Source organism: Chiloscyllium punctatum, chromosome 10 (genome assembly GCF_047496795.1).
Source record: "Chiloscyllium punctatum isolate Juve2018m chromosome 10, sChiPun1.3, whole genome shotgun sequence".
Classification (NCBI taxonomy): Eukaryota; Metazoa; Chordata; class Chondrichthyes; order Orectolobiformes; family Hemiscylliidae; genus Chiloscyllium; species Chiloscyllium punctatum.
In genome coordinates, this window is record NC_092748.1 from 113771382 (window position 1) to 113788159 (window position 16778).

The 16778-nt window shown below is 44.1% G+C and overlaps 1 protein-coding gene across 1 annotated transcript in view; it reads left to right on the top strand.

Annotated features, from left to right (window-relative positions):
* Positions 1–14981, top strand: part of stk16 (serine/threonine kinase 16) — a 34362-nt gene extending 19381 nt beyond the window's left edge. Inside the window, exons 7-8 of the mRNA XM_072579957.1 lie at positions 547–668; positions 8934–14981. Coding sequence (XP_072436058.1) covers positions 547–668; positions 8934–9072 — 261 coding nt within the window. The 3' untranslated portion in view covers positions 9073–14981. The remainder of the gene's footprint in view (positions 1–546; positions 669–8933) is intronic.
* Positions 14982–16778: the final 1797 nt, after the last annotated feature.

The following is a 16778-nucleotide window of genomic DNA, read 5'->3' on the forward strand; positions in this document are numbered from 1 at the left end:
GCCAGACCAGATGAGGATGGCAGTTTCCATTCCTAAAGGAAATCAATGAACCAGGTGGGTTTTTCTGACAATAGACAATGGATTCATGGTGGTACTACTTGGTGTGGTAAAGTTTATGGTTGTTTGCACAAAACTGTGGAATCTTGCGGCTTGTTCTTAGTCCCTGAACCTCACACTTTATCTACCCTTACTAATAAGAATTATTGGTCCCGAGCCAAATTGTAACATAAGTTTGACAGTCTGGTTTGAAATAATACTGCCTTGAAAAAGGAGAGAATAAATGCTGGGGGAGTAAAATTTGCAGGGTTATGGGGAAGAGTATGGGGAATGGGACTAACTGGATTACTCTTTGAAAGGCTTGATTTGCCAAATGGCCTGTTGTGTTGAATCATTCATTGGTTCCAAGAGACTGGATTCGGTCTCCAACTCACTTGTTGCTATTTCCTGTGGGTTTTTTTTAATGTCGATGAATTGTGTGACTGTGCCATGATATACATAAGTTGCTTTTAGTTCCTGGTCTCTTGCAGTGACTGATTTCATCTTCAGTCCCTAGGCTGCGTGTTGTATGCTATGATGTTCCTAGAAGGACCGTATGATGGCATCTTTCACAGGGGGGACTCTGTTGCCTTGGCTGTACAGAATGAAATAACCATTCCAGAAGGCTGCAGGTAAGGACCATTTGGAAAGTTGCTGTTTGGTTTTTGTAAGAGTTTGCTTTAGTGGGAGAAAATATAACAGAAGTTATTACGCTTATGAAGATTTTGAAAGTACAGTTTGAAAGGCCAAAGATTTAACAGTCTTGAGTTCTCCCTCTTTTAGTCTTATTCACATACTTCTCCTAACGTTCATGAGATGGACACGGTACTTGCAAAACTGTTACTGAAAATCTGCGTAAGTTAAGGATTGCCCTTTGCCATAGGACCGAGCTGAAGATTGGAGCAGCACAGTTCCAACTGTCTCCCATGATGTGGAACCAAGGCATAATGCTCCTGTGCCTGTTATCAAAGCCTGTGACTGAATTTTGCTGCTGCCATTTCCAGTATGATCATTTGGACTTGCATAGAAATATGACTGTGGATCTGACAACTTGTCAAGAGAGAGATGTCAGGATGTCAAGCAAATAGGAAGGCAAGATCTGGCCTGCACAGTTACAGTATCTGTCTGAAATTCCCTCAATCGAGCTCTTCTAAATTAGCAGGTATTTGACCAGAGTCCAATTCCAGAGACTTGAGCACAATATCTAGACTGGGAGCAATGTGGGAGGAGGCAGAGTTAGTTACAAAATCCTACAGCATGGAATCAGAGTCTAGATTAGAGTGGTTGCATGGAATCAGACCCTTTGGTCTCACCAGTCCATGCCAACCATGTTCCCAAACTAAACTAGACCCACCTGCCTGCACTTGGCACATATCCCTCCAAACCTTTTCTATTTATGAAGTTATTCAAATGTATTTTAAAAGTTGTAACTGTACCTACATTCACCATTTTCTCTGGCAGTTCGTTGCATGCACAACCGACCCTGTGTGTTTTTAAAAAAACAAATTGTCTCTTGTCCTTTTTTAAATTTTTCTCCTCTCACCTTAAAAATATGCCCCCTAGTTTTGGACTCCTTCCCCACCCTAGGGAAAAGATCCTTCTCAATCCTGTTATCAATGCCCCTGGTGATTTTATAAACCTCAATAAGGTGACCCCTCAATCTCCTGTGCTCCACTGAAAAAAATTCCCAGTCATAGAGATGTACAGCATGAAAACAGATCCTTCGGTCCAACCTATCCATGCCTACCAGATATCCCAACCCAATTTAGTCCCACTTGCTAGTACCCGGCCCAAATCCCTCCAAACCCTTCCTATTCATATACCCATCCAAATGCCTCTTAAATGTTGCAATTGTACTAGCGGGGGGGGGAGGGGACAAACTGGATGTTTAAGAAGGAAATTGGAGGGAAAGTTAGAACAAGGGAAGTCAAGAAAGACAACTGTATCAATGAGGCAGAAAACTTGGAAAGGGATCATGCTGTAAGGTTGAGTGAAATAGGAGTTGATGGGAAGGGTGAGGGCAGTAACAAATTAAAAATACTATACATGAATGCACGAAGCATTAGAAATAAGATGGATGAGCTTGAGGCTCTTTTGGAAATTGGCAGATACGATATTGTGGGGATAACTGAGATGTGGCTTCAAGTGGACAGGGCCTGGAAAATGAATATTCAAGGCTACACGTGCTATCGTATGGACAGACTGACGGGCAGAGGGGCTGATATTCAGTCCCTTGCGTGGGGGGACCTAGAATCAGGGGATGTAGAGTCAGTGTGGATAGAGCTGAGAAATACTGACGGTAAAAAGACCCCCTTGGGAGTTATCTACAGGCCCCCAAACAGTAGTCTGGATGTCGGATGTAAGTTAAATGAGGAGCTGAAATTGGCCTGTCGCAAAGATGTTACTACAGTTGTTATGGGGGATTTCAACATGCAGGTAGACTGGGAGAATCAGGATGGTATTGGACATCAAGAAAGAGACTTTGTGGAGTGCCTCAGAAATGGATTCTTAGAGCAGCTGGTGCTTGAGCCGACCAGGGAGAAGGCAATTCTGGATCTGGTATTGTGTAACGAACCAGAATTGGTCAGGGACCTCGAAGTAAAGGAGCCATTGGGAAGTAGTGACCATAATACAATAAGCTTCAATCTGCAATTTGAGAGGGAGCGGGTACAATCGGCGGTGACAATATTTCTGTTTAATAAAGAGAACTATGGAGCTATGAGGGAGGAGCTGGCCAAAGTTCAATGGTGCAATATCCTAGCAGGGATGACAGTAGAGGAACAATGGCGGATATTTCTGTATATAATGCAGTAGTTGCAGGATCAGTTCATTCCAAAAAGGAAGAAAGATCCTAGGAGGAGGCATGGGTGGCTGTGGCTGACAAGGGAAGTTAAGAAACATATAAAGTTAAAAGAGAAAAAGTATAATATAGCAAAGATAAGTGGGAAAACGGAGGACTGGGAAGCTTTTAAAGAACAACAGAGGATTACTAAGAAGGAAACATGCAGAGAAAAAATGAGGTATGAAGATAAACTGGCCAATAATATAAAGGAGGATAGTAAAAGTTTTTTTTAGGTATGTGAAAGGCAAAAAAATGGTTAAGACTAAAATTGGGCCCTTGAAGACAGAAACAGGGGAACATATTATGGGGAACAAAGAAATGGTAGAAGAATTGAATTGGTACTTCAGATCTGTGTTCACTGGGGAAGACACCAGCAATCTCCCTGAGGTAACAGTGGCTGAAGGACCTGAACTTAAGGGAATTTATAATTGCCAGGAATTGGTCTTAGAGAGACTGTTAGGTCTGAAGGTTGATAAGACCCCGGGGCCTAATGGTCTACATCCCAGGGTACTGAAGGAAATGGCTCGGGAAATCGTGGATGCGTTGGTGATTATTTTCCAGAGTTCGATAGATTCGGGATCAGTTCCTGTGGATTGGAGGGTGGCTAATGTTGTACCACTTTTTAAGAAAGGTGGGAGAGAGAAAACAGGAAATTATAGAGCAGTTAGTCTGAAGTCAGTGGTGGGAAGGCTGCTGGAGTCTATTGTAAAGGATGAAATTACGACACATCTAGATAGTAGTAACAGGATAGGTCAGAATCAGCATGGATCAGCATGAAGGGGAAATCATGCTTTGTGGGCGGCACGGTGGCACAGTGGTTAGCACTGCTGCCTCACAGCGCCAGAGACCCGGGTTCAATTCCCACCTCAGGCGACTGACTGTGTGGAGTTTGCACGTTCTCCCCGTGTCTGCGTGGGTTTCCTCCGGGTGCTCCGGTTTCCTCCCACACTCCAAAGATGTGCAGGTTAGGTGAATTGGCCATGCTAAATTGCCCGTAGTGTTAGGTAAGGGGTAGATGTAGGGGTATGGGTGGGTTGCGCTTCGGCGGGTGCGGTGTGGACTTGTTGGGCCGAAGGGCCTGTTTCCACACTGTAAGTAATCTAATCTAATCTAATCTAAACTTCTGGAATTTTTTGAGGATATAACTCTGAAGATGGACGAGGGAGATCCAGTAGATGTAGTGTACCTGGACTTTCAAAAGGTTTTTGATAAAGTCGGACATAGGAGGTTAGTGAGCAAAATTAGGGCGCATAGTATTGGGGGCAAAGTACTAACTTGGATTGAAAGTTGGTTGGCTGATAGGAAAAGAAAGAGTAGTGATAAACGGCTCCATTTCGGAATGGCAGGCAGTGACCAGTGGGGTACCGCAGGGATCAGGACTGGGACCGCAGCTTTTTACAACATATGTTAATGATGTAGAAGATGGTATTAGCAATAACATTAGCAAATTTGCTGATGATACTAAGCTGGGTGGCAAGGTGAAATGTGATGAGGATGTTAGGAGATTACAGAGTGACCTGGACAAGTTAGGTGAGTGGGCAGATGCATGGCAGATGCCGTTTAATGTGGATAAATGTATGGTTATCCACTTTGGTGGCAAGAACAGGAAGGCAGAGTACTACCTAAATCGAATCAATTTAGGTAAAGGGGCAGTACAGAGAGATCTGGGTGTTCTTGTACTTACTTTCACAATCAGGATTCCCGCCCACCTTCCGAGGACCCCTTCGCCCACCTCCAACACACCGCATCCACCTGGACACCCCGTGCTGGCCTATTACCTGCCCTCGACCTCTTCATTTCCAACGCTGCCAGGACATTAACCGCCTCAACCTGTCTACCCCCCTCTCCCACTCCAACCTCTCACCCTCACAACACGCAGCCCTCCAATCCCTCTGCTCCATTCCCAACCTCACCATCAAGCCAGCGGATAAAGGGGGCGCAGTGGTAGTCTGGCGCACTGACCTCTACACCGCTGAAGCCAAATGCCAACTTGAGGACACCTCTTCCTACCGCCCCCTCGACCATGACCCCAACCCCCATCACCAAACCATCATCTCCCAGACCATACAGAACCTCATCACCTCAGGAGATCTCCTACCCACAGCTTCCAACCTCATAGTCCGGGAACCCCGCACTGCCCGGTTCTACCTCCTTCCCAAGATCCACAAGCCTTGACCACCCTGGCCGACCCATTGTCTCAGCATGCTCCTGCCCCACTGAACTCATCTCTACCTACCTCAACACTGTCCTATTCCCCCCCCTAGTCCAGGAACTCCCCACATACGTTCGAGACACCACCCACGCCCTCCACCTCCTCCAAGACTTCCGTTTCCCCGGCCCCCAACGCCTCATCTTCACCATGGATATCCAATCCCTCTACACCTCCATCCGCCATGACCAGAGCCTCCAAGCACTTTTTTTCCTCTCCAGATGTCCCCAACAGTACCCTTTCGCCGACACACTCATTCGTTTGGCCGAACTGGTCCTCACTCTTAACAATTTCTACCTTGAATCCTCCCACTTCCTCCAGACCAAAGGGGTAGCCATGGGCACACGTATGGGCCCCAGCTATGCCTGTCTCTTTGTTGGCTACATACACCAGTTGATCTTCCGTAATTACACCGGCACCACTCCTCACCTCTTCCTCTGCTACATTGATGACTGCATTGGCGCCACCTCGTGCTCCAGTGAGGAGGTTGAGCAATTCATCAACTTCACCAACACATTCCACCCTGACCTTAAATTTACCTGGACCATCTCTGACACCTCCCTCCCCTTCCTGGACCTCTCCATCTCCATTAATGACGACCGACTTGACACTGACATTTTTTACAAACCCACCGACTCCCACAGCTACCTGGGTTACACCTCTTCCCACCCTACCTCTTGCAAAAATGCCATCTGTATTCCCAATTCCTCCGTCTCCGCCGTATCTGCTCCCAGGAGGACCAGTTCCACCACAGAACACACCAGATGGCCTCCTTCTTTAGAGACCGCAATTTCCCTTCCCACGTGGTTAAAGATGCCCTCCGACGCATCTCGTCCACATCCCGCACCTCCGCCCTCAGACCCCACCCCTCCAACCGTAACAAGGACAGAACGCCCCTGGTTCTCACCTTCCACCCTACCAACCTTCGCATAAACCAAATCATCCGCCGACATTTCCGCCACCTCCAAACAGACCCCATCATCAGGAATATATTTCCTTCCCCACCCCTTTCTGCCTTCCTGAAAGACCGTTCCCTCCGTGATTACCTGGTCAGGTCCACGACCCCCTACAAACCACCATCCTGGCACTTTCCCTTGCCACCGCAGGAACTGTAAAACCTGCGCCCACACCTCCTCCCTCACCTCTGTCCAAGGCCCTAAAGGAACCTTCCACATCCATCAAAGTTTTACATGCACATCCACTAATATCATTTATTGTATCCATTGCTCCTGATGCGGTCTCCTCTACATTGGGGAAACTGGGCGCCTCCTAGCAGAGTGCTTTAGGGAACATCTCCAGGACACCCGCACCAATCAACCACATCGCCCCATGGCCCAACATTTCAACTCCCCCTCCCATTCTGCCGAAGACATGGAGGTCCTGGGCCTCCTTCACCGCTGCTCCCTCACCACCAGACGCCTGGAGGAAGAACGCCTCATCTTCCGCCTCAGAACACTTCAACCCCTGGGCATCAATGTGGACTTCAACAGTTTCCTCATTCCCCCTTCCCCCACCTCACCCTAGTTCCAAACTTCCAGCTCAGCACTGTCCTCATGACTTGTCCGGACTTGTCTGACCTGCCTATCTCCTTTTCCACCTATCCACTCCACCGTCTCCTCCCTGACCTATCACCTTCATCCCCTCCCCCACTCACCCATTGTACTCTATGCTACGTTATCCCCACCCCTACCCTCCTCTAGCTTATCTCTCCACGCTTCAGGCTCACTGCCTTTATTCCTGATGAAGGGCTTTTGCCCGAAACGTCAATTTCGCTGCTCCTTGGATGCTGCCTGAACTGCTGTGCTCTTCCAGCACCACTAATCCAGAATCCAGGAACAAGATACTGATTAAGAATGATCAGCCATGATCATATTGAATGGTGGTGCAGGCTCGAAGGGCATAATGGCCTACTCCTGTACCTATTGTCTAGCCTCCACCACTTCCTCTGGCAGCTCGTTCCATACACGTACCATCCTCTGTGTGAAAAAGTTGCCCCGTTGGTCTCTTTTATATCTTTCCACTCTCCCCCTTAACCTATGCCCTCTAGTTCTGGACTCCCCGACCCCAGGGAAAAGAGTTTGCCTATTTACCCTATCCACGTCCCTCATAATTTTGTAAACCTCTAGAAGGTCACCCCTCAGCCTCCGACCTCCAGAGAAAACAGTCCCAACCTGTTCAGCCTCTCCCTATAGCTCAAATCCATCAACCATGGCAACATCCTTGTAAATCTTTTCTGAACCCTTTTAAGTTTCACAACATTTTTCCAATAGGAAGGAGACCAGAATTACATGCAATATTCCAACAGTGGTCTAACAATGTCCTGTACAGCCGCAACATGACCTCCCAACTCCTGTACTCAATACTCTGACCGATAAAGGAAAGCATACCAAACGCCTTCTTCACTATTCTATCTACCTGCGACTCTACTTTCGAGGAGCTGTGAACCTGCACTCCAAGGTCTCTTTGTTCAGCAACACTCCCTAGGACCTTACCATTAAGCGTATACGATTTGCTTTCCCAAAATGTAGCACCTCCCATTTATCTGAATTAAACTCCATCTGCCACTTCTCAGCCCACTATCTGGTCAAGATCCTGTTGTAATCTGAGGTAACCCACTTCGCTGTCCACTGCACCTCCAATTTTGGTGTCATCTGCAAACTTGCTAACTGTACCTCTTATGCTCACATCTAAATCTCAAGCCCTCCATTTGCAGTAACATCCTGGTAAATATTTTCTGAACTTTAGTAGCATCTTTCATGTAACAAGGCGACCATAACTGTACACTCTACTCCAGAAGAGACCTCACCAACGTCTTACACGTGATGTCCCAACTAAGAGCCTTGGGTAGATGTAAATGATTCCATACTCATTATTCTAAAGAAGCATTTATCCCTCAACTAAATCACTTGCTTTAAAACAAGGTCAGGTTGCAACATTGTACAACATTGCCTGGAAAGTGCTTTGAAACATCAGTTGTTCTCCCCATCCATAAGTAAAGCTATCTCGTGGAAGGGGTGAGAGAAGTGTTGGAGAAAACATTTCCATTGTACATGTCTTTAGTCAGGCACTGTACAGACTGCTGTACAGTGTTGCTGTGCATGCTGAAGGAAGGTTATACTGCATTGAAGATGGTACTGTAGACTGGTCCCTCTGAAAGAATTTGTTCTATGTTCTCTGAAGTTTAGAAGATGATGTAAGTGGAGCATAACCATATTCTGAAGGGCCTTGATAAAATAAATACTGAGAGGATATCTCCAATCTAGAGTGGGTGCATCATCTGGGAGCCATAAATATGAAACACTTTTTTTTTTACTCCAGGAAAGAATTCTGGAGAAAATTATATACCTGGAAAAATGTGGAACTCTCTGTCGCAGAGTAGGTGAAAAGGTGAAAGACATTGATGCATTTAAGAGGAAGCTAGGTAAGAGATAAAGTCACCATAGAGTAGCTATTATCTATCTTTTAGAAGGAAATAACTAGTGGTGGTTCAGTCGGAGGGTCACCATGCCTCAGGTGAGGGAAAGGTTGGCATGGAGAATTCTTCATGGTAACCTCAACCAATGTGGGATTTGAACCCACATTGGCTGCTATGCAATGCAAAGTGATGTCAACAATCAGCTAACTGACCAACCCTCTGACGAAGCTAGATAAGTACATGAAAGGCAAAGGACTAGAGGGCATAGTGATTGTGTTAGGTGAGGAAGGAATGGCAAGAGGCTTGTGTGAGATTTTGACATTGGCATTGACCTGCAGGGCTGAACGGCTTGTTTCTGCTCTGTGAAGGCCTTTTTCTGAGTGCTAATTTTGGTTTTGGCTGAATTTTCCTCTACTCTTTTTACATTGTAGGTACTCACAGGCCCTGCAGCATCTGCTAACCTCTACAATGGTGACTAACCCACAAGAGAGACCAAATATTACCTGGGTCCTGAACCAGACCAAACAATTACTGCAGATAGAAGCCGTCGAGGAGTCTAAATTGGCTTGATTTCAGCAGCACAGATGTGAATGACTCTGTCTAACCTGCAAGTGCTCTGGTTTCTCAGCTGTCGGACCTTGGACACTGCTGTACAATGTAGCAAAAACCCTACCCTCAGCAACTGCGGCAGTGGACCAGGACAGGACGTCGTGTTCATTCTGCTCCTCAATCGTTTGTGCTTGGCTCGACGTTGAAGGGCAGGGAGAAAGAATTGCACGTGTTTTTTTTTCTTTTCAAAGGCAATCAGCTGCTCATTTTGCTCGAGTACCTCTCCCTGTGCTTTTTCACATTCTTGCATTTGTATTGATCTTTGTCCACCAAATCCACAACTACCTTCTTTCTTACGTTGAAGGAGGTTGGAATGTCCTGGATAGTTTTACTCCTTCTGTGGCAAAAAGGAGGCGGGGTACTTGTTGGTAAATGATTTCTTGACCATCCATTTATTTATTATTTGAGGCAATGGTGATTTCGGCTCTCATTAAAACACGCTGTTAGGAAATCTCTTGTCAATCATATTTCTCCAAGGAAATTTAAATCCATATCTCAGTAACCAGATGGCAGCAAATTGCCAGGTATCCAGGATTGCATAGCATGCTCTTAACCATTTCAACACGCGCACACCCACACCTCCACCCACCCCAATCCTGTCATTGTAAATTTCTCGCGTTGATCATACCCAAGAGGTTTATTGAATGACTATCCCCCACTCACTGCCTCTTGCTGGGCAGATGTTCTGGTTGTATTTGAGAGAACCTGTTAACTGCTCAGGATCCCTGAGGTACTGAACTCCTGCCCTCCTGCTCCAAGGCCGATGCATTGCTGTTACCATTCAGTCTGCTTGCTCTTTCATGATGTGCTAATTCCAGCTGAGCTGCACAGAGCTACCGAGTTGGCAAGAAAGTGCAGATACAGAGGTGGCCTTGTACTTGCACAGTCAGGGGATCCAGGGCTGATTCCTGTTCTGTTGTACTGCCATTTTCATGCTTGTAACTGAGAGGACTACCTTGACAATCACAAGTCATGTCAGCAGTGCACGTAGTAACCTTTTATTTAACCTTTCATGGTGCTGCAACACCTTGTCCCCCAGACTCCCAACCCAGCTTGCAATGTTCTTTAAAATATCTTTTTAACATTGCAGCTTGGGCTGTGGATGCTTTGTTATCTCAGCTATCCTTTTTGGAAACCATTGGGGAGGGTGGTTCGTCCTTACCACCTTTTTCAGTGTTTATCCACCAGCATCCAAAATTAGATACTTAGGAATTGCAAACTGGGTCTAGTTCTCGTCCACTTTACTTTTCTCCTCCACCTCCCCAGAAATAACTGAGTACCTGGTATCGACTGAGGGCCAAACTATTGTGCGTATCTTTTATCGAGTCACCAAGTTGGTGAACCCACCCTCAGTGAACTACTTAGAATCCCCATATTTGCTCCTTCCCATATCTTTAACAGCTAAACAGGAAACAAAAACAGATCAGGAATAAACAGAGTAAGTCATTTCCTCACTGCCTCATTGCCCATTAAAGGAATTGTGATTCCCATTCCATCCCTCTGCTCATTCATTTTGATGCCAGCTTCCTTCGATCTTTTCAGACAAGTGCAGGGAAATAATAGAAGGAAAGAGATGAGAGACTGGCTGTAATTTTTAATCTGCATCATTGTAGAATGGTATAATACAGCAAGGAACGAAGCTGTTTGGCCCATTTAATAATCCCTGTCAGCTTTCGAAGACCTCCTGACTGCACCACATCAAAATGGTCAGTCCTTCTGGAAGTAAAGAAGTCATCTATCCAATCACCAGCTTAGCACAAGAAGGTTTTTACCATACTTCTGCAAGTGGAACTGTGAAGTCACAAGACCACTTCAATGAAAATCCTTTGTTGTGGTTAATGCTTCAGTTCCTGCTCAGAGTGCTGGACTTGTGCATGACTGGTATGAGATAACTAGTGTCTTCCTTCCTCTTCTCCACCCCTCTCAACTGTAACAATTCGAAGCCACAATATTCATGGTGAATCAAAAAAAAACTGAAATAATTTAAGGAAGGATGAGGAGATCGGACGGACTCCTTTGCTGGCATTCTTAGTAAAACTAACATTAGGTAATTAGATGGCTCCATACTTTTCTATTATGCCTTCCCAGCATTATACAATAAAACCAGTGATATTCACCAGATGATAACTTTATTCAGCCAGTGGTCACACACACTACTGCAATGCTGGAAATCTAAAATTTTTTGAAAAACAGCTAGAGTATTGAAACCAGAGTTAGTATTTCAGATTGATAACCTTTCGGCCCAACTCCAAGGAGTTAAATAGGAATAGCATTTAAGCAAGTACAAAGGGGGCAAGGAGATAATTCAGGGGAATGGGGCTATCATAAAGTGGATGTTGCCTTTAACCTGCATCATCATATAGGAGGCCATTTGGCCTGTCAAATCCCTGTCAACTTCTGTGAAAAGTAATCCTGTTTGTCCCACTGTCCTGCTCTTACACTTGGGAGGGAAAAATATGCTGAGGTTTTTATCCAGTTTAATTTTGAAAGCTACTGTTGAATCTGGTCACCAATTGCCCTGAATTTGTGCTCTCTGGTTGTGCACCTTTCAGCCATTAGAACTAGTTTTTCTTCATTAATACCTTTACAATGTTAAACATGTCCACCAAATCACCCCTCAGCATTCTCTGCTGTAAGAAGAATAACAACCCCACAATATTCTAAAGATTAGAAATTGGGTTTCACTATTTTTTTTAAAGTGAAAACAAAATGCCAAGTGGTAGAGCAAGCCTGATAGAACCTGAATGTAAAAGTAGGTCAGCATTTGAGATATGGCCTGCTTTGTTAGTCTGTGCTGTGGAGTTGGGGAGGGGCTGAGCAGTTTTGGATTTGTTGCATTCTCTGAAGGGATGTTTTTTGCTATGTAGTGACATCTCGCTGAATGGTTAGTGGGTGCATGTTAGATTACTTAGATGGTTTTTGTCTTTGAGAAGACACCTCTGAGAAGTATAGAAAACAATGTAGACAGTCAATCAGTAACAGGGAGAAAGTGCAGATGCAACATTCCTGATGAAGGGCTTATGTCTGAAACGTCAACTGTCCTGCTCTTTCAGTGCTGCCTGACCTGCTGTGCTTTTCCAGCACCACATTTTTCAACTTAGTCAATAGGCGACATTAAGTCATAAGTATTGGACACAGATGCATGTTACCTCTTTCTTTGCATAGGGAGAGACTTGATGTGTGGAATGAACTTTCTGGCGAGGCCCTTAATCTGTATGGATGACCCTTGTTGGGTCTCCTCTGTACCTTTTGTATCAGCTTTGCTCATTTGGCAGCGCTCACAACTTTGGAGGTGGGTTCTAGCTTTCAGTTCTATTCTACAATCTTAAACACGCAATCTAGGCTGACAGTTCAGATTGTCACTGTTGATTTTGTCCTCTGGGTATAAAATGTTCCGTCTGCTTATTTAAGCAGGGTTTTGTCACAATCTGAATTGACCTGTTTAAAAAAAGCACATGATCATTTTAACATGGCTCTTTTTGTTCAGGCAGCGTTAATTTCAATGTGGCTGTTGCCCAGATAGCAACAGTTATTGCATCTCCATTTGTACCCAGTGAGTTGTTATGGTCTGAAATTCACTGCCTGGAATGGTGAAGGGAGCTGATTTTTTTAGTAACATGTGAAAAGGAATTGGATCTGTCATTCTAAAATAGCCATTTCAGGACTCTGGAGAATAAGCAGTGAATGGGATTAATTGGGGAAGTCTACTAGAGAGTTGGCACAGGTACAATGGGTCAGATTGCCCCGTTCTCTTCATGAAGTGGGGATTGGTTAGCTCAGTTGGCTGGAGGGTTGGTTTGTAATCCAGAGTGACACCAGCCGCATGAGTTGAATTCCTGCACTGGCTGAGGTTACCACAAGGATCTTGCCTTCTCTACCTCCTCCTCTTGCCTGAGTCATGGTGATCCTCAGGTTAAACCACTACCTTCTCACTCTCGCACTCTGTCTTGCTCATGGGAAAGCAGCCCATGGCCTGGTAAAACTATGGCAGCTTTACCTTTTTACTTCATGAAGTGCTGCTAAATTTGGAAAGTGCTATATATGTTCAGTTATTTAACAATATTCCGACAGAAGGTTTTTTTTTGCGGGAACCTGTTCATGAATCAAAACATTAGAATAAGCTGCAAGATCCCAAGATTGAAGAGAGTGAGCAAGCTAACTTTATATTTTCCATTTAACATTTTCTTTTATCTTTGTGAAACTAGAATCAAACTGTACCAGAAAAGCCTGTCCAATTTAAAATGATGTTGTAGTTTTACTTATCAAGTAAATTATTTATTTAAACATGCTGTCTGCATCCCAGCAGCCTTATCCCATTTGTTTGATATCAACGTGAAATGACCATCACGTGCCCATGCAACACGGCTAGTATTTCACGGAGAGAGACATGAAGATGCATATGAATCACCATAGTTTTAAACATCATTTGCTTATCATAGGTTACCCATGTTAGTTAGCAAGTAATTTCATTCCATAGTCTCAACTTTAACTTTTCTGAAACTGATTAAATTAATGAAATGATTAACTTGATGTTAGTGAGCATCTGAATGGGACTTTGGCCTCTCTCTCTCTCTCTCTCTCTCTCTCTCGTGCTCTCCATCTAATCCACTGATGCTCTGTGTTTATTACATAGTTTCGTCTATGTCCTAAGTATTTGTGTGTGTAATTGTTGTACTCCAATCCAGCTATTGGGTCACATGTGTGTGTTCATAGAATGCAGTGTGCCAGTTAACTCCCTCTTCCTGTGTGGCTTGTTGTCTTTGTGTGATACCTTTATTCTTCCTCATGTTTGAGATTTGGTTTATTCCTCCAACTCCACCCTGCAATTTTAAAGTGTAAACCATGCTGTTAAGTGTGTGAAGCAGTGAAAGGAACTTGAGATCTGCAATGAAAAGCAGGAATGCATTTAGCTTGGTCAGAAACCTCCTGGTTAAGTAGCCTAAACATTAACCTGTCCTTTCTCTGTTTACATATTTAACTAGATTTGCTGTACAAATTATGGAATGAAGGCATATTTCTGATGGGTGTTCTTCTTGTAACTGTGCTTGCCATGTTTATCCTGAGTTACTTTCTCCTCAGCTGTTAACACACTTGAAATAAAAGAGCAGCGAGGAAAAGCTATATGTTAAACATGTGCTTCCCATAAATTGGCACCATTTGAGCTTTATTGTGGATTGTTAAGCATATGTTAAATTGGTCTAACCTTGGAAAATGAAAGACTGGGTATTGTTGGAAATCACCTCTCCAAAGTTTAACATGTTAATTTTTGAATTCATACATGTCTCTTCTGTTACAGTTGTGTTTTTTAAGCTATCAATAAGCTATTATCGCTTACATTAATCTGTTGTGAATTTGCACAGCCATCTGAACCTGAGATTATAAATGTCTCGCCTGCGATAAATTGAGACTACAAAGGAGCTTTTGCTGAGCCAGAGTGGTGAGAATTGCTCTTTATGTCTTGCTAGTTTGAAAGTGATTCAGTAATTCTCCCCATGCCTTAGGTTAAAGGCTGTATACCCAGTTTTGTGTTACTTGACCCTTTTATGGTGACCTTGCTGCACAGCAGACCAATTGTGTAGTCCTTGCTCCTGAGCAAGTTGGATTTTCCTCACCTTGTGCAGTGTGTATCTTTAATGTAATAACACAAGTAATTCTCAACACTCTTAGAACCGCTCTGCATCTGGTAGCTACCAGAGTGGGTTTAGTATTGGCATTTAACTTTTACTCTCAGTGCAGTTGGTGACATTCCTGAGAGGAATAGGATTTTTCTTTTATCATTTCAGTCTGTTGTAGTTGTTTAAATTTTGTTTTAATCATAGTTCCTTCTAGAGATATGGAGAATTTAAAACACAATATTGTTTTGCACTTTATTCAGTTGTGTTTGTCATCTTTTCATCCTGTGAAAGTGGTTCCATTACTAAGAAGTGAAACACATCTTTTAAGTCCTCATAGATTGATCTCTGCGGAGTAGGAAGCCATACAGTAAATCCAGTAGCTAGCACAGACAAGACGTTGGAGATGACCCGTGGGTTTAAATGGAAGTTAGCTAGGTTGAAAGTCATTCTTCTGGTGATAGGAGCCCAGAGCAAAGGGTGATAGCTTTAAAATTAGATCCAGGTCTTTTGGGAGTGATGTGAAGAAGCCCTCCTACACTCAGCATGTGCTAAAAATCTGGGACTCCACACACACACACACTGGAAAACTAGGAACCAAAATTGATATATTTTTGGGTTAAGGTGGCGTATGAGAGAATGAAAGTTGTGGCTTTGTTGGGAAGATTGAGTTATGACACACAAAGCCATGGCCTGACTGGCTGAACAAGGCCAAAGAGCTGGATGGCACTACGCCACAGCCGCTTCTTGTAGGCTACTGTCACTGGAATAGTAATCCAGAACCATGTTCTGAGGTCATGTGTTCATCGCTTGTGCAATGAAACCAAAGGTTAGGCCATTTCCTTCACTGCTGCCATAGCCTTTCCTCACGTTTCTGTTTCCTGCCCCAGTACCTTTCCCACAATTGTTCACAGGCCACTGTTATGCTCTACTTTAAGTGCAATGCAGACTAGCTTTGTGATCTTTCAATTATTTTAAAAAGCAAAATGTAGTTTGAGGGGCTGAAGATGATTAAAGGATTTGATTCAGAAGCTAGAACCTGGAGGATTCTAGTGTAGTTTTAGTGTCCCTAGCACTGAGCCAAGAGACATGGGTTTAATTCCCATACTGTGGGGCGACAAACAATAGGTTGATTAGAACATATGGAAAGAAACTAGTTGGTTTATTCCAGAGTAGAAGACAAATTAGAGCATGTAGCCTTTCAACCACACACTGAACACTTGCTACCCAACCTGCTGCCGCCATCTTGAGAAACATGTCCCATGCTGATTCCTGAGATGGCAGGTAGGACTGGCATATGTCCTTGTGTTTAAATAAGAAACAGCAGAGAGTCGTGACACAGCCCAGTCCATCACACAAGCCAGCCTTCCATCTGTTGATTCTATCTACACTTCTCACCACCTCTGGAAGGCAGCCAATGTCATCAAAGAACCCTCCCACCCTGGTTTTATCTCTTCCATCAGGCAGAAGATACAAAAGCTTAAACACAAATTCAAGAACAGTTTCTCTCTTGCTGTTATTAGTCTTCCAAATGGGCTTCTCAAATTTTAAATTTAGATGTTGATCGAACTCTTTGTGCAACTTCTCTGCAGCCATAACATCTATTCCTCGCTCTGTTCTATTACCCTAATGCACTTTATATGGTATGAGCTGCCTATACTGCACGTAAAACAGAACTTTCCACTGTACATACGTGCGTGTGACAATAATAAGTCAAACCAAATAAAAAAAACTCACCAACTCCTGCTCTCCACCCTTTGCATTCTTGCCCTCAGTCCTCAGAATCCTTCCTCACATATCAAAGTTTCCTTTTAACCACAGTTATCTGCTGTGACTTTAGATATCTGTGCTCTAAGCACTGTTCGTCACTCCCCAAACGTCTCCACTTCCCTCTGTTCCAATTAACCACTCCTTAAAAGCTACCTGTTTCTCCAGCCTCATTTAATACAACTTTGCATGTTTTGTGCCAAGTTTATTTTGATAACACTCCTGTGTCACGCCTTGGGATGTTTGGCTATGTTAATGATGCTTTATAAGTATGAATTATCGTCCTTA